This window comes from Cyanistes caeruleus, chromosome 11, assembly GCF_971803275.1.
Source record: "Cyanistes caeruleus chromosome 11, bCyaCae1.hap1.1, whole genome shotgun sequence".
NCBI lineage: Eukaryota > Metazoa > Chordata > Aves > Passeriformes > Paridae > Cyanistes > Cyanistes caeruleus.
Genome location: NC_141711.1, coordinates 336,633 through 362,188, shown reverse-complemented (window position 1 = coordinate 362,188; position 25,556 = coordinate 336,633). Strand labels below are relative to the sequence as shown.

General features: G+C 45.0%; 1 protein-coding gene across 23 annotated transcripts in view; it reads right to left on the bottom strand.

Annotated features, from left to right (window-relative positions):
• The window catches only part of TMCC1 (transmembrane and coiled-coil domain family 1), a 76,421-nt gene that overhangs the window by 30,008 nt on the left and 20,857 nt on the right, over positions 1-25,556 (bottom strand). Inside the window, exon 1 of one of the 23 annotated variants that reach the window (XM_086846145.1) lies at positions 13,598-13,710. The exons of 21 other annotated variants lie outside the window; for them this stretch is intronic. In XM_086846145.1, coding sequence (XP_086702271.1) covers positions 13,598-13,636 — 39 coding nt within the window. In that variant the 5' untranslated portion in view covers positions 13,637-13,710. Of the gene's footprint in view, positions 1-1,374; positions 1,420-13,597; positions 13,711-25,556 lie in introns of those variants that run through there. One more of the 23 variants, XM_023935041.2, reaches the window with a different exon arrangement.

Here is a 25,556-nt window from a genome sequence, read left to right as displayed (position 1 = left end):
ATACAAGAACCCTTCCTTGTAAGCAGCAAAAAAATCCAAAAAGCTTAGGGTTTTCCTTCTACTCCCAGCTCACCTTTGAATTCTGCCAGTGGCTCTACACACTGGGCTGGCTGCTTTGCAGAGCTCCACAAAAGGCTCCCGAATAAAAAGAAAATAGTTTGAATGCTTTTAGTATTTTCACATTTCTTTGTCCCAACAATGCAGCTCTGTCCTCTGGGAAGGAGCATGCTCAGGCCGAATACAGAGTGCTGTTTTCCCCATCCCATCCCATGGAGCGGCCCCGAAGGACAGCACTGCCCCAGCTCTGCAGGGACACCCGAGTGCACATCCTGCTGCAGCCTGGGACCGCCAGACCCCAGAGGAGGCACAGCCTGCACCCAACAGACTCACATGCACAGGCTCTGCACACCAAGGGGAAACCAGGGAGCTCAAGCCAGAGCTGACAACAGCAGTAATCCCAGCAGGGACTGGATTTCCTCTGCACCAAGGGGAGGGAGCTCCTGGAGAGGTTCACCACTGTTTTTTTCACAAAACACCTGATTTTAGTTGACCAAAATATTTCCATTGAAATATGCAGGTACACTTTCAAAGACCAGCACATTTCTCTCCTGAAGAACAGGGAGTTTCCTAAAACTGTCTTACTATCCTGATAAGATGCAGCCTTTAAATGCTAGAGGTCTTAAACATTACTAAAACTTAGTCATGTTTCTTCTGCTTTTCATATTCCCTGCTGTTCACTGAATCCGTGCATGGTGCCTTCTGACAAATTCTCCACGTTCTGTGCTGTTTGGGACAAATTCCAGAAGACTTTGTAGAGGACTCCCATGATGAAGCCACACCTCAAAGCTCCCTAGAAGAAATCACCATAACTGGAGAAGCGTTAACCATACTCCTGAAAGATGGACTTCTGGTATTAAAAACCTTTTCTAATCACTAAACCATTCAAACCATAGACTCTTTGCATTCATGGGGAGTCTCCCAATGTGCAATTTTTACTGCCACATCCAGAACAGATCAAACACTTAAAATAAAATCAGCATCTCAACAATGCAAGTGAGTTTCCTTATTTTAATGTTGAGCATAAGCTGGGCCACAAACACTGCTTGCTGTGGATTAAAAACAGCAGGAGAAAAAACCTAAATCACTCAGATGGAAGGATGGACAGGAGACACTTGTTTTCAATCCTTCAGTGTCACAACACACAGAGCTTGCTGACTGATTTTTTAAAGCAAACCCCAGCAGCATCAGCAACAGCAAACAGACATGCAGAGCCTGGGTGTTCCGTGGTGATCCAAAGCTCTGCCCAGCAAACCAGCCACATCCACAACCCCAGTACAGCTGACATCCAAGAAAGGAGAAAGTGCCAGGACATACGGTTCCAGAGGCAGGCAGCGAGTTCTCCATGCTGAGTGTGTGAATCCCAGCACCCCTCCACTGGCCAAACACGCTGTACCACAGCACTATGCTGGCAGAGTCCAGACCCAGCCCTGCCGGGCTGAGCTCTGCGCCTGCACAAAGCAGGACCTTGTAACACGATGCTGTAGTGCCCTGGGTGTCTTGGCAGGAGCCCCAAACCCGTGTTTGAAAAAGCAACTGCAACCCTGAACAAGCCAGGCATGAATGTGCTGCAAGCAGAGCCATGGAGGCTGCTAAAAATACTTCATCCCTGACCCTGTCAAGAACACATCTCAAGTGAGATTCTAGTTTTCTGAAGAATAATAAAACCAAAAAGCAAAACAGCTCTGCTAGCAACCGTCTTGGAAGTTTATTTAAAAAAACAAGCAAAACCCCAATGCACTCTTGAACAGGAAAACACCTCACGTTTTATTTCAAGGGGAATACTGCTGAATTGAAGGACGTGCTTTACACCTCTTCTAGAACGCTGGGCCAAGGTGCAATCTCAAGATCTCTTCCTCTGCAACCTGCCAGAGGAGATTGTTGAGGCTCCTGTTACAGGTTAAGGAGTCAACTGCAGACAAATCCAACCTGTGTCCTGCTGAAGACACCCTGTGCATTGTGCAGTCCCATGCGAGATAGATGAACACCTGTCACCTGGCTGGTATGCTGCAGTAAGTGCCCTGTACCAGTCAGGAACCAGAGAAAAACAGAAGGAACTGTCAGACTGGAAATGGCTAAAAAGCACACTGCACCTGCTCCATCCCTCCAGCAGGCCAGACACAAGGCTCTCCCGGGGGGCAGGAGGAAGCCACATACAGAGCCACAGAGCACAAGGTGCTGAACAGATCCCAAGCAAGATCCAGGGGAAATACTTTAAGATGAGGCTTACATTTCATGCCTGGAGTAAGCACAGCAAACAGACCCTGTATGTTTTGATAACCGTTGGGTGGTGGTCTATACAATGTATTCTTCTGGGGAAGAAGTGAGAGAACATCCTCCCACAGGGCACTGCTGTGATGCACAACTGCGCTCATCATCTATTCACAACAGATCTAGCCTCAAAGAGAAAGCTAAAGAGATGTGAATTTCTTCACGGAGCATGTTTTCACACAGATTATGTTCTTTTAACTACTTATCAGCCTGGCTGGCTCTACTGTGGTCATTCAAGAAATGCAGAGGTGAAAACCAAGTCTAAGAGACACTCCACTGCATATCCCTCATGGTTCCTAGGTCACGAACAGATACATGAGTACACGGGAGCTACATGAGTATACTTTCTGGATCAGTAATAACTATCTGCTTAGTAGCAATCTGACCTGATTATCATGATGCTGTTTCAGGGGAGGTCTGCTCTGTCACATGCTGTCCCAAGCCTGGCCCACCAGGATGCACCCCTCAACAGCAATCTACCAACCACTCCCACTGCTGACTCCTACCCAGCAGCCCTGCTCAATAGCAACATCTACAAAGGCCTTCTTTAAAAACAAGACAATGAAAAAGGTGCAAGAACTGCAGAAATACTTCAAAAATCTGGAAACTACAAGAGATGGTTTTATAAAGGACAGATCTTGTACTCCTCCTTCTGCCCTCCCCCAATGCCAAACATGAGCTTGGTTTTCTGACTTAACTGCTACCTCACTTGGGCTGACAGTTTGGGGAAATAAATGCGCTTCCAGTTTAGGCAGTGAGCCTACTTTTGGTCTGACAGCAGCCCCTATCAGCTGATCAGTAACTATTACCAGTTTTTAAAGGGAACCTTGTCCTGTCTTCTTGCTCAGCAAGAGCACAAGTAGTTCCAGGACTCGCGTACTCTAAATCCATACTTGGAGTGTGAACCTTTGCAGAAGTCACCACAGTGGATAGCTTGCTGATAACCCTACAATGCATCAGAATTATCACAATATTTCTTCTGTTCACACTGGTTTAAACTTTTTTTCTGTTCAATATCTTGAAGGCAAGTCCTTTTTTGTGACCACCACTTTATTTTTTTCTTCATTAAAAAACAAAGAAATTCATTTCTGTCTCAGTCTAGGTTAACTCAAAGCATGTTCTAAAAAAAATGGTAAAAATTATTTCAGGAGCCTCTGGTCTAGCTCAAGTTGGTACGTTTCTAGGGTTTACTGTAATAATGCATTGATCCCAAAACATACATTCATACATTCATTCATTCTTAGTCTCGACTCACCACACATATTTGGTGTCTAATATTCGGTCTTGATGACCACTCACATGGACGGTAAGGTCCCACTTGGGTCACAACGAGGCCATATCAATTGGATTACCTCCCCAAACCACCATTAAGCAGTGTTAACAGCTGCAGAGCCCTGCCAGAGCACCGCCAGCCTGGCTGGGACACCAGTCACTAACTGCCCACCAGGACAGCATGCTGCCAAAACCTCACCTGCACCAATGACAGCTCCCTGTGCACACAAACACTCTCTGCACGGGCTGCTCCAAAAGCCTTTGTGGCTGCCTGGCAGTGCCATGGACATAACCCAGCTACCAAACATACATGAGTGGGGCAAGAGTGAAATTTGTTGCTATGGCAATTAGCTTCCATTCCTTCTAATCAAAATCCTAGAAACAAATGGCAAAGGCAGGGTCTTCCTTGGCCCATAGATGATCCTTCCCCCCAGGCAGCACCTGTCTGGCCATCCCAGTTCTGCATCACTGTCCTGCTCACAGCTCCTGCCAGAACCATTCCCAGACCTTTCGGTAACATCACCCAAGGTAAGTGAACAGCTCCAGTAGAGCATTTTTCACTAACCCAGCTCACTGGAACTAGTGTGTGGCAGCTAAAGAGTACAGCTGGGGTTACACAGCAAATCCCACCAAAAGCACCATCTCTCTTTTCCAGCTGTGCAATCCCTGGCATTGCTCTCACAGAGGAAATCACGCACAAACACAGCAAGGACATACTGACAGGCAGTGCTCACTGTCCTGCCTTCTCTGTCCTGACTGCCCCATGACTCTCCCCATCCCAAAACCTGGCCTCAAAGTCAACAATAAAACTTTTTCAAAAGTACCTAGTTGTTTTCTGCTTCCTGGCTGGAGTATTCCCACACATTTTTAATGACAACTGTCATTAGTTAGCTGAAAACAGTTATTGTAAGATAACGAAGAGTATCCACAGAGGACAACACATAAACCTCACCCAGAAGACAGTCCAGAGCAGTGCATGAAAATACCCTCTTGGAAGCAACTCTGCCAAATAATTGCTGAAAAGTGTCTCAAGCTGTTAAAAATAGAACCAATTTCTGCACTGGCAGATGGAGCTTCAGTCAAAATATCCACTGAGCCACTTGAATAATTAAGTGTTCCTTCCCCATGGCATAACAAAGTAGCTAAAGCAATTTACTGCCCTTTCTGAAAAATGGAATAGAAATACTGTTTGATAATTTTTCAGCAAAGAAATGAACAACAAGAAGGTTTACAGCACTGACCAAGAAGCCTCTAGCTGAAATGCTGCACCAAGTCATCAACACCATTCTCTACATATAGAAAATTTAATCTCTCAGGTAATTACCCCCTGGAACATTTGACCTGAAATTGAATGACCTGAAAAGTCATTTAATCTAGAAATCAGGTTTACTCTGGAGAAAGCAGAAAGACTCTAGACTGGGGATCCTCAATGACCAAAAAGACAGGGTTAGACAGAGGGACAGAGGGCAGCTGATGCACAGTAAGATTTTAAAAAGTATATGTACAGTTTTTGAACAGCTACTTGTAAAATGCAGTCCTCATGATAATACAAACCCTGTATTATTGCCCAGACCTCTCATATTTCACAGAGTCAAGTTTTTCTTTTTGATTCTTCTTAGATTTCATTGAATCACAGAATGGTTTGGGTTGAATTGGATCAAAGACCATCTAGTCCCAACTCCCTGCCAGGGGCAGCTTCTCTGGCAACACATTCCAGGTATTCACCACTCTGACAGTCAAGAATTTCTTCCCCATTTCCCACCTAACCTTGCTCTCTGTCAGTGTGTAGTCATTTCCCGTCGTCCTGTCACTTCATGCCCTTGTCCAAAGTCCCTCTCCAGCTCTCTTAGAGCCCCTTTAGGGGCTTCCCTTAGGCACTGGAAGACTGTCCTTCAACAAATCTTAATAACCTTAAACACTTTTTCTCTCTAAACTTGGAAGTTAAATAATGTCAAATTTTCATTTACCTTGTTAAAACTATTAATTCTGTAAGTTTAAAAAATACAAGGTCATATTCCAGATGGATGAATTAACAAAAACATTTTGTAACAAACACTGTAAATGGAAGCCTGGCCATGCTGGGCCACGACATGAGCAGGTAACAGGAGGATGATCACTGAGCCATGTCCAAGTGTACTAAAAATTTTCCATGACATGGACTGTGACAAGAATTCAGGCATGACATCTGGAAACTACAGAACAGCCTGAGCAGTTAGGCTGAGTGCACATGCAACACGCAGTTAGCACGTGTTTGCTAACACTACAAATCCCTGGCAGACAAGCAGCTGAGCTAGCATTCAGGTCTCCTCCCCAGCCTCCCCTCACTAACCAGCCCCAGCAGCAGGAGGCACATCATCTTCCCAAATCCAAGCAGCCTGAGCCCCTGGGAATGAGCCTGGTAGCGGCAGGGAAAGCCAAGCTCCTTGGCCTCTGCTGGAGCATGCAGTCCCTGGTCACCCAGCCCTGTCCAGCTGTCAGCATGAACCTGACCACAGCCCCAAGAGCACTTCCGCATCACAGCCAGGTAATGGGCACCCCAAAAACCCACACAGACATAGGGCAACAGCAGACTGCACAGTGCCTAGTGCAGGTACATCCTTAGTTAAAAACACAACAGCATCCAACTTTATCTCTTCCATTACCCTGTTTCCACCAATATAGACATTTAAGTGTATTCTGAAAGGGTACAATTTCAATATTTAACAACGGCTAAACAATAAACATTTGGCTGACTAAATTCTAGCAGCTCTCCAGTGACACCTGCAGCAAGGTCAACTCTCTGCATTTCTGAGCAGTAGTAGTGAGTTCTATATTTCCCAAATTTAATCAATATTAGGACAACATGAAACCTAGCAGAGTCCTGACTTTCAAATACCTAACAAAATAATTAAGTCTAGGCTCATGTAAAAGGATCCTCTTTGAATCTACACAGTTCTCCTGCCTCCATCAATACAGAGGGATGATAAACTCACTGGCACAGGCTGTCAGTGCAATGCTAAAGCTGACCTATTGTCTCTCACAGTTATCCACAGTTTTCCCCACACAATGAATGAAGGCATTCTCATAGTATTTTACATAAGAAAACTCTTGAACACTATGTAGAAATGAAGTACTTAAGTGTGAAGAACTAGAAAAATGCAACACATAATGGTTTTGAGAACATTTGTAAGGGAAGAACAAGTGTCCCTCCAAACCAATGTCTGACAACCACACTCTCTACATGGGAGGGATTTCCCTCTAAAGCAGATGTTTCATAATCATAAGGTGTTCATTATTCAGTGTGAAAAACAGCTGAACGACAGCTGATGAGTTCTGAAACCAAAAGCCTGCAGCAACCAGCTTTCTGGTTTTGCTAGCCAGCCACACCACAGGCATTCACTTGGAGAAACCTGCAGCACTGAGGCCATGGAGCTCTGTGGTGCCCAAGTCCTGACAGTATTCCATGCAGTGTTGTAGGAGAACACCTATCCAGGGACTCCTTATCTGGGTATGGAAAAACAGGAGATTCACCCACACTACCATGCACTGTGACTGAACTGCAGTGGCTAGGGAGAACTCCTTCCCCGGCAGTTCGCCACTCAATTATTTAAATCGACAACACAATGACTTCTTTGCACAGTCTTTAGCTGTTTTTGGTCTCTGTTGGCATTTCGTCTTCCTCTTTACTTTTCAGGCAAATTAATAAAATCCTATATTCTTTTTGGTGGGCAGAAAACAAACTTTAGTCCCACTCCAATACAGTAGTTCCACACACTGATGACGTTTGGGCAGCAGTTCTACACCTATATTGCACATGCTTTGCAGTTCAGGCTCCAGTGAAACACCACCTCCCCATTAATCTGAAACTCTTCATTTCCTCTGCACCTGTTGTCAGTGTCAGCAGGCTGAAATAATTTATTTCTGACAATAGAAATACTTCTTTCCCCTGTAAGTTTTTGTTCACTATCAACAGGACCCTGGGACCTCTCACACCACAGTGTAGGCAGTGGGTCTCAGTGCACATCTGAGGCAGGGATGCCTGAACAAGCATAACCTGTGCTGGCACAAAGGCCATCCTGTGCTAACTGAAGCACTCCTTCAAATTTTCTTTTCTTTATGAGAAGCTAGTGATTCTAGATTGGAGACTTTACTAGTTACAAACTTTCCAAACGTGACTTCAGTGTTCACAGGCTTCCAAGAGTTAAGACTACAAAATGTACAGATAACACAGAAAAAAATATTTTTCTGCAGTTGAACATTTACCAAGGGCACTCCAGGAAAAAAAATTCAACAAAACCCCTCTTGTAGAAAAACTTCATTTTGCATTCTGATGATCTTGGATTCCATTATTGCTAAGTGAGTGTTCTTTGAATGCCCCACCACAAAGCTCAAACAACAGCAGTTAAAATATGATGCTGAAGTATTTTACCACTCATATTTCAAATCCAATTTTCTATTTCATGCATACTAAAACCTTCACAGCAAATCTTTGAAGGACAAGAACCCTGCTTCCTTAGCAATTATTCCTACTTTAAATTGTCTTAAAGCTGAGAACTCAAGAAAGGAATGTTTTCTATGCTGAACACCATATTCAAATACCAGTTGATCTCAGGGAGTTTCAAATTATGTCTCAAGTTAAGAAAAAACCAAAACAAACAAACAAAACCAACAACAACAAAACCAACCAACCACCCAAAACCAAAAAACCATCTTGCTCCTTTACTTTTCCTGTCCATAGGAATAGGTTGCTGTAAGGTGAGCAAGTCAGCTCCCTCCCCTTTTGGGAACACTAAGCAAATATGACTGAAAGGACAGGCGAATCCCATCTCTGAACAACCAGAATTCTGTGAATGAAACCTCATCCTCTTCTCTGCTTAAACACAACTGTTTACAATTAATCTCTGATAAGAATTATTTTGGAGGCCATCATCGCATTCTTTGTCCCAAGAGGGAGTCCCAAACTGGGTATCATGTAAATGTGGAGAACTAACTCCTCTTGAGCCCATTATTCAATTTCCCCTGAACTTCCAAGGCCCTCCTCCAGCATAAGGGTTTTCCTGTCCCTTCTGGAAAGGACCTAGTTTGCATCTTTATCACTGACTGTCACATCCAGAACAGAAAGACTTGCAAAACAAGAGCAAACTCTTCTCTGCCCTGACGAAGCAGTGGCTGAGGAAAAAGCCATCTGGTTTGTCACAAGGAATTGAGGGGAAAGGGGCAAATTCTACACAAGCCAAAATCTCTATAAAGGACCCCTAAAGATAACTAATTCAGAGTAAAGATACCAACACTCGTAATGCTTCTCTTGATCCCTGATGGGAGGAAATTCCAGTTGTTATTGCCATCCAGCCACATGTAAGCACCTATTATGAAGTATGATGATCTCCTGTAAACTGCCATAAGCTGCAGAATTTCATTATTACAAGGAAATACGGATTTATGTAAGCTGCATTCCTTTATAGTCTGTGTTTACAGCCTTTTACATCATAAGTCTATTTAGCAATGAGCCGTTACATGCAATTTGCTGAATGTGGATAGGGCTGATTGTCTGGATTATTAGTAATGCTTTCTCCACAAACAGAAGTTCCCAAATCCTACCTCTAACATCTCTGCAAATATAGTTTTACAGACCCTGTTAACTACAAATGTAAAAGATGCTTCAAGTCTATTTTACTTCCTCACTGTCATGGCATTCATGGAGCTGTTACACTGACACAGAACAAACTCTTCAGGAAACCTGATATTCCAACTTGTCCACAGAAGCTCATTTTCCTTTCATAAGATGAATGTAATATCTCTGTAACATTTTCCCACACATTCCTCTAAGTAAGATGATGCAGTGGAAGCTTCTTGAGAACCCACTATGCCTACAAAAGTTCACAGCATTTCTAGTCACTCATTCCACATCAGCATGACCAACAATGCTTAGAGACCTGTCTGCATGTTGCCACCTCTCAGCTTTGTGTAAACAAGCCTTTTGCCCTGTACACCATGCAAAATACCTGCAAGAACACATTCAAACCCAAGTAACATGAGGGGCAGCACACTGCGATGCTCCAGTTGGCTTGTCTGTAACAGGGCACTCAAACAGACAACATGAGCAAACCTAGTGGTATCTTTCCCTTAGAAGCAACAGGAAATTTCTGAATAACTGCCCTTGAATTGATTGTGAGAAGTTAATCCCCTGCACAACCCAGGGGAGGACACACACCTGAGTTATGGTGAGGTGTGCCTGGGACAGAATTGCAGCACACCACAAAGGCTGCAGTTAAAGTGAGCAACATTCTATCAAATGCCCCCAGCAGTAAGTTGCATCACATCTATCAAGAGAAAAAGGTTAATTTAAAGGTAATCCACTGAGCTACCAATGTGGTAACAAACGTGTCCTTGCAGCTCTCAGAAGGTCCCATTAGATCCAGCTACCCCACTGGCCTTGCTCAGCCATGGGTACAACAATGCCACTCCAGTTCCATGAACAGGGCAAACTTGAAGAGCCACAGGGAAACTGTGTGCCTGCAGCTCTGTTAAACACAAGAATCAGGTTGAAATGCATCAAATTTCCAAATCTTCCTCTTATTTCAACTTTTCCCCACTGTTAAGCGTAGCCATGCTACAGCAGGTATCGGCTCTAAAGACAGTTTTACTGGGAACTCCGTGAGAGCTACTACTTGGTAGGGAACAAATACATTCTATCCTGTTGTATCTGCCAGAGACTAGAAGCAACTCAACAGGTAAGAGACCTGAGAAAGCTGAGGCAACACAGCTGGCTTTTTTACTGTATCAGTGACAAGGAGAAATGCAGCCTGTGCTGTCAAACAGTCACCCCCTGTCATCTTCACACAGGTGAGCTTCTTTTAGTTCAGCTATTCCCAGGCTATTTCAACATAACACACTGAAGTTCCTCTCCCATAAAGAAGCTCCCCATAAAGAACTCCCCAGACACCTGTGGCAACAGAGAGACAGTTTAGATGCTGATAAATCCAGATTGCACTTGAGAGCAAAGCAGTTTGGCCTGAAATTATGAATATTTTAATGTGCTGGTTAAATGAATGGAGCATCAACCACAGTTCACAAAAATTTTCTTTCTTGGATTTTTCTTTCTTTAAATTGAACTTTACTTGGCTCACTGGAATCTTTCCCAGGAAAGGAGTACCTTTTGAAAAAGAGGATGCATGATAACCCGGAAAAACATCCTCAAATACAGTTCAATTTGTCTCCATTATTCTTTTTTTCATAAACCCAGCTAAAACATCTGAACAAATTCAAGTTGCATAACAGATGGATACAGTTTTGTACTATCACACCAGCAGTAAGGGATTTCTCCAAATGCAACAGATCAGCAACAGCACTTCTTGAAATCTTGGGAAACAGTAACTGCAGGGCCTCCAAGGACTTCCAAACATTAGGAGATAGAGAGCAGTTTGAACCAAAATACTTTGAAAACACTTTGGCTTCTTAAGGAGGAACAAAGAAAAAAAAAAAAAAAAAAAAAAGAAAAAGGCATGGAGACCTCCCAAAGAACCAGAGGATAACAAAGTGAACAAAGCAAATTTGGCCAGAGGAAGACATTTGTTAAACCACCCAAAAAACCCTCATCGAGTATTTTGCCTTTACGTCTTAACAGTAAAGGTGCAGTAATTGATGACTCAAATTCTTAAGACATACAGACATTTAAGACAGCAAACTAACACAGAACTTAAGTAGTAACCCACAAATAATAAGCAGTGGTTTGGCATACGGGAAATAAGAAGTAATACTTGAAGATAGGTCTGTGTAAAAACTTTCTGAAATTTCTGATACAAAGGGGTTATCAAATGTAAACATTTCATGAATTAAGATACAGTTAAGTGCTTATATAGCCCTCTCCAGAATAGTATTTTAAAATTGGATAGCCATTATGTAAATAAGAGAAAGGCATTAACCTCATTCATAGAAGGAAGATGGAGACTGGGAAAGCTGAAATAATTTGATGGCAGCCATGCAGTGCAAATAGCCCCATGGAAAACCAGCTATTGAAGATTAAAGCCTGAATCATGAAACCATATTTCTCCTTCCTGCATGAAGTCCTATTTTTTCTTTGCTCAAGTTTTATAAGAACTGGTGGCAGCATTTTTCAGTTCACAGCTCTCAAATCTGCACAGTCTCATTCTATTTGAAACCTCCACCATTAAATGGGGTTAGAAACTGCAGTCTTGGCCTTGCAGCTGCATAGCACAGGCACACCACGTAGTAATGTCCAATTTCACACAGGAAGCGGACACGCTCCGGGAGCAGGTGCTCCAGGTTCTACAAAAGGATTTTCCAACTCTGATGTCTAAGTCAGCGTCCATAGAAGAACCAAGATTTTCACACAAGAAACACCAATAAAGTTGGTATTGCAGTCTGGCAGTCACTGCCAGCTAATAAAGCTATCAGCAAAATTATACGTATTTTCTATGCTTTCCTTCCAGCAGATGAAAGGTGCTTTGTATCACCATTTGCCTCTCTTCTGCCAAGGACTCCAACACACAGGAACTTCTCAGTCCCATCTAAAGTGTGGCGAGGAGACAGGGAAATCCAATCTTCATCCTACATCCAAACTGAGATAAACATAATCTCTTCCAACTGTTCATACAACTATACTTTTTATCTTGGTAAACAGAGACCAAGCTCTCATTTTCTCCTTCAGTTAACCATACTATAAGAGTCATGCAACTTTAACAATTAAAACAAAGAAGTTAAGAATACATCGGGGCCAGACAACTGTTTAAAGTAGGTTTGACACAATCAGAGCTAACTCAGTGCAAGACACAATTGTGTCAGACAAAACAAAAATGGAGAGAACCAGAAAAACAAATTGAAAACAGTTCTTCTATAGTAAAAAATCTGTACACACATTTTTCCAAATCACCCTGCCCACCTAGAAAAACAAGGATTCAAATGAAGTTATCTGAATGAGTTCATTTTAAACTATTCTGGCTGCCCTACATAAATAAAGCTTAGATACAAAGTTCCTTACTAGATCAAGTCTGTTTTGAGGGGAAGATTAAACTCCAGAGTGTCTGTGGAGACTTATACTGCTGGAAGACACAGCTTGACACATAACAAGGCAAACCCTTAAAATATGCAAGTTTCACTTTTCCCTGAAATGGCCACATCAGTTTCTTTAAGATGAGGAGATACTAAAAAAAATAATTATAAATGAATTAAAAAGATACCACATTATTGCAAAGCTGTAGCTTTTCCCAAGACAGTTTGCAGGATGTGAATTCTGACCTATTTTAAATGCTGATGACAGCATTTTAGAATTCCGATGACTGCATTTTAAAACATTTACAAATACACACACGGGGGTGGGAGGGACGGAGAAGAGCTTAAATGTAAACTGAAAATTCAGCTTGCCTTTTAAGAGTCCAATACTGTAACTCCTACATCCAGAGTCAAGTCTGCTCACTGGGAATGGTGTACAAACGATATACAAGGGGGCTGTGCTGGCAGCCCTAGAACCGTTCGTACCCGCAGTGTCCTACACAGACTCGCTTTCTTTTACTCAAGGATGGATTTTTCCAAATGTTTTTCCAACTACACACGTTGTATTGATTCAGTGACAAACCGCAAGACTACAGCGATTAACTACTGCTTCTCTTAAGGCAGTTTTCTGAAACAAATTTGAACATTTTCAATTATTAAACAGCAAAACCTGTATACGGCAACTCCTTTGTTCTGAAGGCCGTGTTGCCACTGAGGGCTGTTGAGCATGCACAGGGCAGGGCACACACCCGTCCGTGCAGGTGTGTCACCCCGTTAAGGACCTTCTGCCCAGGACAAAGCAGACGCGTGAGCGCTGTCCCGGGCACCTCTCGGGCACACCCGTTAGTCCCGCCGGCCCCTCCCGGGCTGCGCTGATCGCCACAAGCGGCACGGCTGCGGTATCGGCGGCCCCGGGCGGACCCCCGCCCGAGCCTTTGTGTCCGTGCCGGCGCGAACAAAGGCTCCCGGCCCGGGCGCGGCTCTGTCGGGACCCGCGGCTCGTACCCACCTTCGAGAGCTGCCTGCGCAGGCTGAAGCGCTGCACCATGGTCCGCCGCGGGCCCGGGCAGCGCGGGGCGCGCCGGCCGAGGGGCGGCAGCCGGCGGCGCTCAGCGGGGGCCGCGCATCCTCGGGCGTCGGGGCCGGCACCGCGTCCTGGCCCAGCGCTGCCCCGAGGAGCCCGGCGCTGAGCCGGGCCGGGCCGTACAGGAAAGGACACGGTAGGTCAGGGTAGGGCAAGGCAAAGCAAGGCAGGGCGGGGCGCGGCGCTCCAGCCTGCCGCTGCGGGGGGCGGGCACAGGCACCGCTCCGGCTCTGGCCGGCACCGCCCCGGCACCGCCCCGGCACCGCTCCGGCACCGCCCCGGCACCGCCCCGGCACCGCCCCGACACCGCCCCGGCACCGCCCCGGCACCGCCCCGACACCGCCCCGACACCGCTCCGGCACTGCCCCGGCACCGCCCCGACACCGCCCCGGCACCGCTCCGGCACTGCCCGGCACCGCCCCGACACCGCTCCGGCACCGCTCCGGCACTGCCCGGCACTGCCCGGCACCGCCCCGGCACCGCTCCGGCACCGCCCCGGCACCGCTCCGGCACTGCCCGGCACCGCCCCGGCACCGCTCCGGCACCGCCCCGGCACCGCCCCGGCACCGCCCCGGCACCGCTCCGGCACCGCCCCGGCACCGCCCCGGCACCGCTCCGGCACCGCCCCGGCACCGCCCCGACACCGCTCCGGCACCGCCCCGGCACCGCCCCGGCACCGCCCCGGCACTGCCCGACACCGCTCCGGCACCGCCCCGGCACTGCCCGGCACCGCCCCGGCACCGCTCCGGCACCGCTCCGGCACCGCTCCGGCACCGCTCCGGCACCGCCCCGGCACTGCCCGGCACTGCCCGACACCGCCCCGGCACCGCCCCGGCACTGCCCGGCACCGCTCCGGCACCGCCCCGGCACCGCTCCGGCACCGCTCCGGCACTGCCCGACACCGCCCCGGCACCGCTCCGGCACTGCCCGGCACTGCCCGACACCGCCCCGGCACCGCCCCGACACCGCCCCGACACCGCCCCGGCACCGCCCCGGCACCGCCCCGACACCGCTCCGGCACCGCTCCGGCACCGCCCCGGCACCGCCCCGGCACCGCTCCGGCACTGCCCGGCACCGGCCGGCCCGGCCCTGCGGGGCTCTGGCGAGCGCTTCGCCTCCCCCGGCGCCCCCGTCCCCGAGGGCGGCCCCGTCCCGGCGCTCCCGCCGAGCCCCCCGGACTCGGGCCCCGCGCAGCTCCCGCTACCTTCGCACACTGTGGCACGGGAGTGCCAACTCTGCCCCGGGAATCAGCACAGAAGATCCCGCTGCAATCGCTAGAAAATAATTCAAGAAAGTATTTATCTCTCCCTGCCATTAATGTGCAATAAAAATGTGTGGTAAAACAGGTGCACTTGCAGTGCTTCAAATGCCACAAGAGCGACTTTCAGATCCTGAAAGTGTTCCTTCTCCACTCACAGCACTGGAGAGAGAGAGACACAGTACAATCTTGCAGAACAGGGGACGGCAGGACTCTAACCTCACTTGGCAGCAATGCTCCGAGGGGCTGCATGAGTCCAGCAGGCAGGATAGACACACACAGTGTCAGCCTGTGCTGTGCAGAGGGGCTGGCTCTCAACGCATGGGCTCAGGGATCTGCCAGGATGTTCATACACAGACAAGATAAACTGAAAACTCCAAACACGATGAGGAGCTCAAAATACCTGGAAACAAATCTGTTTCTTAAGTAGTTCTGTTTCAGCATTTTGGTTTTGGATTTCATAGGATTTTATTTCCAACTCATTTTGTAATTGGCTCCTGCATGCAATAGGAAGGGCTTCCTTTTTGCTCTATACTGAAATGGCCATGGCATTGAACACTCTGGCACATGGCCTTACCTACATAGGGAAATAGTTTCTCAATAACTATCAGCAAAGTTACTGGATAGGGAACAGCTCCCATGCCAGAGCATGTCCCTGATGAGTCTTGACCCAGTAACAGTGCTGGATTGTCCAGGACTGTGCTGCTCACTAGCACTCTCCTCAGGCCTTAGCTTCACTGGGTAGCAAGTACTGGCACAGTGGCTAAAAGGGATCCCATTCCATGCTCCAGCTATGACAAATCTGAGGCCCCAGAAAGCACAGTATGTAGGGTTATGATGTATACTTGGCTGTTAGAAGTCAGTTGTGCATTGACTCCATACAAAATCCCTCCCAATGGCAGGTACTAGGCAAGTACAAGTTACTGCCGTGCATGATTGCATAACCTTGTAGAAAAAAAAAAAGGTGCCTTAGGCGAGAATATTTGCCTTGTAAAGGAAAATGTTTCTAGACTATTTTTAAAGTAATCAGGTGATCTGGACACCAGAGATAGAGGAGACATTTGCAGTTGGGCCATGGAAGGTTATGAGAAGGGTCAGTGTGGTTCTTTAAATAGACTTTGAAAGGAAAGTTACAAGAAGATTAAACAGAGGTGCTTATTTTATAACAGTCATTCAAAAGTGATGCATCAATAGATGCATTCTTCAGCACCAAAATCCCAGCTGTGAAATGAGAGCAGGATTCAGTAGCATTCTGCCCCATCAGGGGTAACTCAGGGGTATTGAATGCATATAAGTTCTGTAGAAGGGAAGTATTCCCTGCCAGAACTTGGACTCCTTTTCAAAATGTTCTCCTTTTTTGAAATATATAGTCAGTACATTATTTCCTGTTACCAGGACTCAGTTTTGTGATTACCACAGAGAGCTGACCACACAGAAAAGTAAAGGGACTGAGACACTAGAAGCACCTCCTTGTACTGGCAGAGGAGACACCAGATGCTCAATTCTGCATCTAGCAGCTGCATCCTCCTCCTCCCTGAACTGGGTCAGCACTTCTTGTTCTGCAGTTTGGCTATATTCAGAAGCCTCATGCACACCGTTCAATTCCTGCTGCAGAAAATCCATACCACCACCTTGAACAGCCTGTGTGCTAGGAAAGCTCACATGCCTACTGCTGCAGAAAGCAACAGGGCAAGTGTGTGTAAGATGAGAATGAGAGTGTGAGTGTAGGAGTGTGTGAGAGTGTGAGAGTGTGCACACATGCAGTCAGTCATGATGCAGCACGGGAGTCCACCACAGCACTGGAGTAAAAGGCTGGAGCCTGGGCAGCCAGGACAGCCAGTTGACCATGCCACCTTATCTGCTGCATCCCAACCTCCCTGCTTCCATGCTGCCTGACAGCAGATACCAATGGCTCTGGGCAATCAGCCTTGCACCTGCTGGCCTTGGTGCCCAAGATCCTGAGGACTACCTGGTACCTCCACTGTCCTGCACCTGGGACACAGGGTACCTCATTTCCTCCAGAGACACTCAGCTCTCCCTTCCCCACCAGGTTCCTGTGGCTCAGAGTCTGGGTCAGAGAGATACAGATAAGGAATGGAGCCAGCTTGGCTGGGATATAATCCACATCAGACTGAGATGGGACTGCCAGATTAGTAAAATTGATGATAGCAACATTCTCTTTTGTCCCTGGAGCCAAGGCCTCACATTCAGCATTTCCAAACTAATGTTTATGATCTTCAAAGTTAATTAATGGCTTCTGCTCTGAACACATGAAGCTCTTTGCCTTAGTCTCCTGTTGCTGGGCTATTGTCAATTTTATTTTTTTTTTTTTACCTTCCTAAAGCAATTCATTCCTGTGTAATAGCTTAATTGGTGAATTCTTCTGGTTTTATTCAGGAACATGATGGAGAAAATAAAGATTTCAGTAAAAGGCACCAAATTTTATTTTCAAATTTAAAATTAACTTGACATAACAAACTAGTGCCTCTGGTTGATATCCTTTAATTCTAATTGTGTTTTGTGTTCTTATGAATCTTCTGTACCTCGTAACATTTTCTTTATAAAAATGCTCAGTAAGAATAGACTTACTTGTTTTAATATCCCTCTCATGGAGATCTTCTACAGCTTTTTACTTGTAAATCAAATACACAGTTTTTAGCACCACATAAAGCTAGAAGAAATACGTTTGTATGAATGTTACATCAATGCTTGACACATGTAAATGAACAGGAAGGCATCTTCCTGATAACCCTTTACAGAGGGGCCTTTTGAGATAACCAACAGGAGAGATATTTTCTTACTGCAGAGCATTTGGAAGATTAAAATTTCATGTCTTGAAACCTACACATTCTCAGGATCAACCTTTCCAGCTTATTTTATATATATTTCAACATGAAGCACTTGGAGACACCTCAGTGTTGTGGATTGATGACAGTGAGACGCAGGTCTCTGTATCCAGCAGGGTGCGAGTTCCCCCTAAGTTCACTTCCCCTGGGTCCCGAACTGCCCCACTCAGTCCCAGGCAGAAACCGCCGCCGAGAACCGCGCTGGTGCCACACCTCCACCTCCGCCAGAACACCCCAGCACCTGCTCCTGTCACTGACTGCGAGGGCACTGCACAGAACATCTCACTCCATCCCGCTGCTCTGGGCACGGACACCTTCCACTAGACCAGGTTGCTCTAAGCCTCATGTAACCTGACCATGAACTCTTCCGGGTTTGGGGTGTATCAAAGCCCTTCACATTTAAGGATCACCAAAACCTCATATATTTAAAAGATGCCATGTCCTTCTAAGAAAATTCTCATCAAGTTCATAAATGAAGTTGATTGAGAGAAGCTTACATACCCTACTGCAGCACTTCGGCTGCTGACAGGTGCAGCAACCAAGCCCCTCTCGCTCCTGAACATGGCTAACCCAGGCCTCCACATCTGCTTTAGTTTAGGCAGTCTTACTTTGGGTAAGACTCACCTGTTCAGCCCAGATTCAGTGCTGGCAAAAAGTGGGACATGGACATAACACTGCTTAGAGTAAAAATTACTTCAGTTTTTTCAGGGACCATACTTCTGTTCCTGGCCAGCACCAGTTTGCTGCTCGAATACTGCAGATTTCCACTTCTCATGAGAAAAGTCACAGCATTCCCACAGTTGTAAAATATTTGAACATGCCCCAGTAAAATATCCTTCCTTGCTGCACACCATTTGGAACTAGGAGATTAGATTAGCTCTTTTATTCAGGCCTTCCACTGGCAAACTGCACAAGGCAGATAAACACAGGTGCCACAACCCTGCCTAATCCTAGCACCCTAGCAGACTGTCATGGTCCACTCAATGCCTTTCCTCTCTGCCACCCTCTTCCTAAATGGGCTACCGCAAAGGAAAAGTTTTATTATTTTAACATTAATTTCCAACTAAATAACTGTTTCAGAAAGCACTCATGACAACTTTGCAAAAAGGATGACAACTAAGATATATATCACAGTCAAATCTACAATTAGAAATTACTTAAAATGTTTTTGAGTTGCCATGGAATTTGATATTAGCACAGTAACTATCATAGACAGTGTTGGTACAGTGAACAGGCAAACAAAGCATTGACTTTGGTGGCATCCCCGCATGTAAAGACAATAGGGATAAAAATGTTTCGGCCTCTTTCCCAATGGCTCAAAATCACAATTTTATTGAAATTTACACCAGTCCTAAGAGGGATTTGGGGATCATCTTGGATGGTATTCTACGGTGGAAGATGGGGACCAGGTCAAAAACATTGGTGACACATCTGCAGTGGCTCTGTTACCTGCTGCAGCATGCACCTATCTCCAGAGCTTGCTCCATCAAGTCCGCAGAACATGTAGCACTGAGTTTTAACAGCACTGCCTACAGAAGGTTACATTTTTAGCCTTACAAGTGAGCAGCCAAGTAACCTCCCAGAGAAGGACTCCAGTTGTTTACAGCTTGAGGTGTTAACACCTCCACCCTGCCCAGAGCAACATCACTAACTGTAGGACCTGGGGAATGCTGGAAGGGTGAGTGTAACCTGAGTGAGGGGAAGGGATTATAAAATAAGAAGTGTGTGTAGAACATTTTAACACCAGTAATGCTTTTCCTTCTGTAAAAAATTAGATCTGGACTAATAATGATGAGACCCTTCAGATTTCAGTTATACTAAAATTAAATTATCCCTTCATAGGAACTGTGCAAGTTAGTGCTGGTTGAACATGATTCAGTTGCATATGCTGAACGTGGAATAATTTTTAGTATTTCTAGTCCCTTAAAGCCAAAACTACAAAATATTTTACTTCAATCAGTTACAAAAAAAAAAATTAGCAAATGCTCACCACCAATATGAATTGAACGGGAGAGCCAACACTAGAGTATGGCGCTAAGATTGCTTGGGGGAAATGGGTTTCATCTTTCAGAGGTCCAAGATATACTGTTCATAGGCACAGCAGACTTTCCACATGGTTTTAATGTTATAAAAACGTTATATTTTGCCCTTTCACAGGTGGTTGTCCCAGGTGTATTGCATGGTGTTTAGGACAGAGCAATTTGCATAAAGTTTCTGGCAAACAAGTTACCACTAAGACTATTTACAGTTGGAGAGAAACTGTTCATTCTTTCACAACTATGCTAGGTATACTGAAAGGATAGCACCTTACTGTCTTGTTTATGTTATCATGCAGTATGCAGACCAGTGTGAGTACTTGGAAGGAGTCACTGCAAGTAATTAAGAAAAGCAAGCTTATTGCTGGTAGTTTTTTGATACACATGGGATCAACATCATCTGGAAAATATTGATGCAGCTGCAAGCTGAAGACTGTAACTCATGCCAAAAGTATATGTAGTCATTTTCTAAAATGTGGACATTAACAGAATATAGATTTTAATATGGATTGATAACCAGAATCCAAAAATATTTGAAATGTTTATGGAAACATTGTCAAAACTGACAAGTGGATGAGGACATGTGAAGCTGTGTCAGGATACAGTAGGACTGATGTGAGTGGAGCCTTGAAAAGCTGTTCTATGAGAATCCCACTGCAGAACAGTAAATCCTTTCTCTCATCATTCCTGTAGCCCTAAGACAAGCAAATGGCAACCTGAAAATGTCTGGGCCTATGGAGGCAAAAAGCTGCAAATCCACCAAACAACTTCATACTAAATTAATCCAAGTTGGTCTGTCTTCTCAGTGATGCCAGAAGGTGTCAGCCAAGGACTTCCACCAAACATTCCAAGCCAATTCCCTCCAGAACCTGAACTGAATGACCTGACCTCACTACAGCCATGCTCCAACACCAACACTGGTGTCATGCCCTGGTGACAGCAAACGATACAGGGACCTCAGCAGTAAGAATCCCAATAAATGAAGTTCCACAAGGCCAGATGCCTGCTCCTGCGTGTGGGTCAGAGGCATGGATACAAGCTCATCTGGACGCAACTGCTCACCGAAGTACCAGTAACTTCCTATCTCTCAAACATCAATATTGTTCTGCTTGTTACACAAAATTAATTACCCCACAAAAAGCTCTGTAAGTACATAAGACCAAAATGAGATTTGTGCAGACTCAATCATTTTCAAACAACCACAGTCCTGATTTTCTCAGCTTAGTGGGTTGCCTCTACAAGAAAAATTTATGCAAAAATATTTAGACTGCTTGAAATAAAAGTCCAACTGAAGTATCTTAGTAAGATTCCAACTATTACACTTTCAATCCTATGACAATCTCATTTCTCAGCTTCTATACAAAACCTAACATGTGGCAGGATTATTACGCATGCAAATATATGTAAATGAGATATTCAGAAAAAATCTGATCTGTTGCTTTGGGATAACATTTTGCCCTTCTATTTCAACAACAAATTGAGAAAACAGAGACTGGAACAATACTGTGAACTAAAAACGTTTTGTGTGCAGAGGATTATTAAGAACTTACTCTCCCTTATGCCACAAAGTACTCAATGTCCTTCATTCTCACTGAGAATGGAGAACCTCATCACCCCAGAATCAGGCTCATCCAAAACTCATTCTGCAGAACCATACAAACATGAGTGAGTTAACACAGTATCAATCCACGTACAGGCAGTTACAACAGCACCAGAGTTTTCCACCTTTAACTGAAAGGGACTATTGCAGCCCTTGCTAAACTGACAGCTGCTCCAGGCTTAACCTCGCTCTTCACATAAACCAGTGCTTAAAGAAGAGATTGTATTATGCTTTTGTTGTATGCTAAGAGAACCTCTAAATACTCTTAACAGCCTGAGCAGGCAGCTCTGTTGCCTCTGTGAACCCCAGTGACAATGCAGTAACACTCCAGCCTAGCCCCAGCACCCAGGCTGCAACCTTGGCTCAGGGGCTTTGCAGAACAGACAAGAAATAAAGACTCCTGTCTCCAAAACTTTGCAGCATCCACATATAAAACATGGGCAGGGAAAAAAAATACCAACACCTAGCCAACCCAACCCCCACTTCAGTCAACAATACAACACTTTGAGGAGATCACCCTCCTAAGCTAATGGGGGCGCATGTGTGTGTAATGGGGTTATAGACATGAAAAGGAAAGTGTAGGTGTATCTAATCAGTAGACAGCTGGAAACTGACCGTGCCATGTGAAATAAGGAGGCTGGGGAAAGATGAAGCTCCTGAAAAAGAAAGAGTAAGACCTAAGAAGACATGCCAGAAACTCCGGTTCAGGAGTGAAAAACACACATTGGCTACAGCTGTTTTTAAAAATACAACATAAATGACAAAATGGTGCACAGCACATGGGGAAAGATGACTTCCATCTGGTTCATATAGCTGGAACAAAGACACCAGGAAAAAAAACGGTGAAAAAATGGTGATGGGATAGGAGCTTTCAGATGTTAAAACAGTCCAAGACAGAACAAAGGCAAGAAAAACTAATATTTGTTTAGCAACCTTTCCTTGCACACAGCACTCTGCATGTGACGCAGGCAGAAAGGGGACTCTGAGGAGCAGGCTGGAGAACCCAGCTCCCCCTGCATCTGAGCCCTGCCTTTCCACAGCTGCCCCATGGTGGGAGGCTGAGTTTCTTAATATACCAAGAAATTTAACTACAAAATTTCCTTTTGCACTTTAGCAATTTACCTCTTTGTCGTGGTTTTAAAGCGCTAGTTAAAAAATCATTAGAAAACTTACTCATTTTTTGCTGTGAGATATGGATTAGGAAAAGAGAAAAACAGGCTTAAAGTTTAAAAGGAATAAAGAAAGTTGATTAACAAAACTACAAGGATAAGAAACCAGAATAAAACCTCCAGAAACTCTTTTTCCCCACTACCCAACTATTCTCTTGTCTAACTGACAACATAGAGACAAAACTTGGTGGTTAAAGCAGTCTCAACTTTGCTATAGTCTTTTCATCGGTCTTTATAAAGAAAATGAGTTTTCTTTTGTCATTCTATGGAAAGTTTTCTAAAAGAAAACAATTTTTTTATGGATTTTCATTCCCCTGATGCCAGCTGCCTGGAAAACTTTGCCATCAGGCTCTCTTTCTATTTCACACCACTCTTAAGTGTGTTCACGGACCATGAACTCAAATAGTGTTATTTTAAAAATGAGTTACTCAAAGGAAAAGTTTTCTTCAACTGTCTGTGTGGTCATCTCTAGGAACAGAAGTTTTTTCTTTTTTTCTCTGGAGGGCCACAGGTCTTCAACAACTCTCACTTTTCTTTCTTTGTTCCAGCATTTCATGAGATCACAACTACTTTACTATCTGCTCAGCTTTATCAATGAATTACTTTTGCTTAAATCTACACTTTGAAATACTTCATTCTCCCTAAAATACTTTTTTTCTGAATTAAAGGAGTTTTTTCAAAACATTATTGTTCATCTTCATAGCTTTAACAAAAGAGTATTTCAGCTTATAAAAGCATCTCCTCTCCCTATCTGAAGCTTAATTTCTTCTTTCACTGGCTTTAATAGTTTATGTTGTCTCTTTACATGTTGATCACTCTCGCTTTCTTCTCTCTAGAAAAAAGATTAAATCTGCAGGTTTCATCTGGGTAGGGGAAGTGTTAAAATCTGGCTCAAATTGTAACAGGTATTCATGGTCCCAGATTTCAGCTCAGCAGCACCCAGGCCGGGGCCACCCTCAGAAAAGCTTCAGCCACCCCACTGGAACAGGACCCGGAGGTTTCCCGGGAGGCTGCAGCAGAGCCCAGCCCCAGGCCGGGCCTGGGGGAAGTTCCACAGGCTCCATCCCTGCGTGGGAACCGGGGGAAGTTCCACAGGCTCCATCCCTGCCTGGGAACCGGGGGAAGTTCCACAGGCTCCATCCCTGCCCGGGAACCGGGGGAAGCTCCGCAGGCTTTCAATTTTCAGAAATGGCCATTTATTGGCCAGGAGAAAGAATTCTCATCAGCTTCTAGCAGCCTTTACTTCCATAAGTGTCTCTTACTTTTTTTTTTTTTTTCCTTAATTGCCAATCCATCACTCTCTTAAACATGGCCAGGCTGATAAGGGTTTTTTTTCCTTTTTCAAACTGTTCAGACACAGCACCTACTGTTAAAAATAAAATGTAACAGCATTGAGTAGGACCAACTCAACGAGCAAATAAATCACAAGCTTCAGCCAAGTTCTATACAGCATTTATCTAAGTAGCATCAAACAGAAACTCCAATCAGCCTTGCACAGAAGGATGAAGCTCAGGGCTTGACTCCACAAAACATGGAAGATATGGAAACAGTCTGGATGTGTTTAATAGGTTCAGTAGTAAGCTAGACCAAAGCACGTGGGCTCCTGCTCATCCATGCCTGACAAAACAATTCTGCAACAGGTAATGCTCCTGTAATTCCAATAAGAAGCACTGACAATTTCACAACAGCCCACAAAAGCATACAGAATAATGCTCTGATAAAATAAGTCTCTGATAAAATATAACTGAAGGTTAATTTCTCAGCAATCCAAGGCTGCTGAGTTCCTACATCTACTCACAGCAAAACCTTCTGCAGTCACAGTCAAATCTTACAAGCAGTAAGGGTGCATGGCACACAAGGGTGTGCAGCACCTGAAGCTCCCTGACTGAGCTCATCATCTCCCACTTAATGTTCTAGTGAGCAGGTACAGAGCATGTGAAGCAAAGAAAATGTTCATTACTCTTCCTAAGTGTCATAAATCTGAATACTGGGAGAAAGAAAGGCAGGCAGGAAGGCAGAGCAGGAAGGCAGAGCAGGAAGGCAGAGCAGGAAGGCAGAGCAGGAAGGCAGAGCAGGAAGGCAGAGCAGGAAGGCAGAGCAGGAAGGCAGAGCAGGAAGGCAGAGCAGGAAGGCAGAGCAGGAAGGCAGAGCAGGAATTCCTGCCACAACAGCAGTGCCAACACAGCAACACAGGTGACATCAAGGCATGGGCACATCCCAGTGCAGTTCAACACCTGTCACCTGACAGAGCAGAGGAGCCCCAGAACCACTGGCACACATCCAACACCAACAGGAACAAGCTGTCTTACAACAGGGGGAGGTACCAGCAAAGCAAACAATGACAGAAGACAGGAATCAGAAAACAGTTATATTGCTTGACTACAAATCCTATGTTATGTAGTTCTTACCATTATTAAATCACAACTTTTCCATTCTTCATGTGTTTCTGTGTTCCTTGTAACTTGTATAGTCCATATGTTCACAACAGATGGATCAATGCTGTAGCTCAGCGACATTCTTCTAATTATAGATGGATTTATGAAATTCTTAAATAATTTTGAAGTAAATACTTCCTGCTGAGGGAAGGTGAGTCAGTGTAGCTTCACTGTCAGCAGCTAACACTGAATCCAAGGATATGAAATTGGTATGGTTTTATTACAAGGAAAAGGTCAAGAATTTATTTAAAAGATAACATCACAAAAAGCTGAAGGAGACAAATAGGCAAAGTGTTGAGAAAGTGAGCACGAAACAACAAAAAAATTAAGTGGAAGTTAGATGCAGAGACAATCCATACAGGCTTGGTAGAATGCAGGGTTCCAGAGGACTTTGATGACTGAGCATTATCTGCCAGACACTTTAAATAAATTACTTCTTTTTCTTCAGCTTCATTATGTAATCTAGTCTCATCTCAGTGAGGTAAAATAAAATAGGATAATGTATTGTTAAAGTAAGACTGTGTGAAACAACTTCAGATA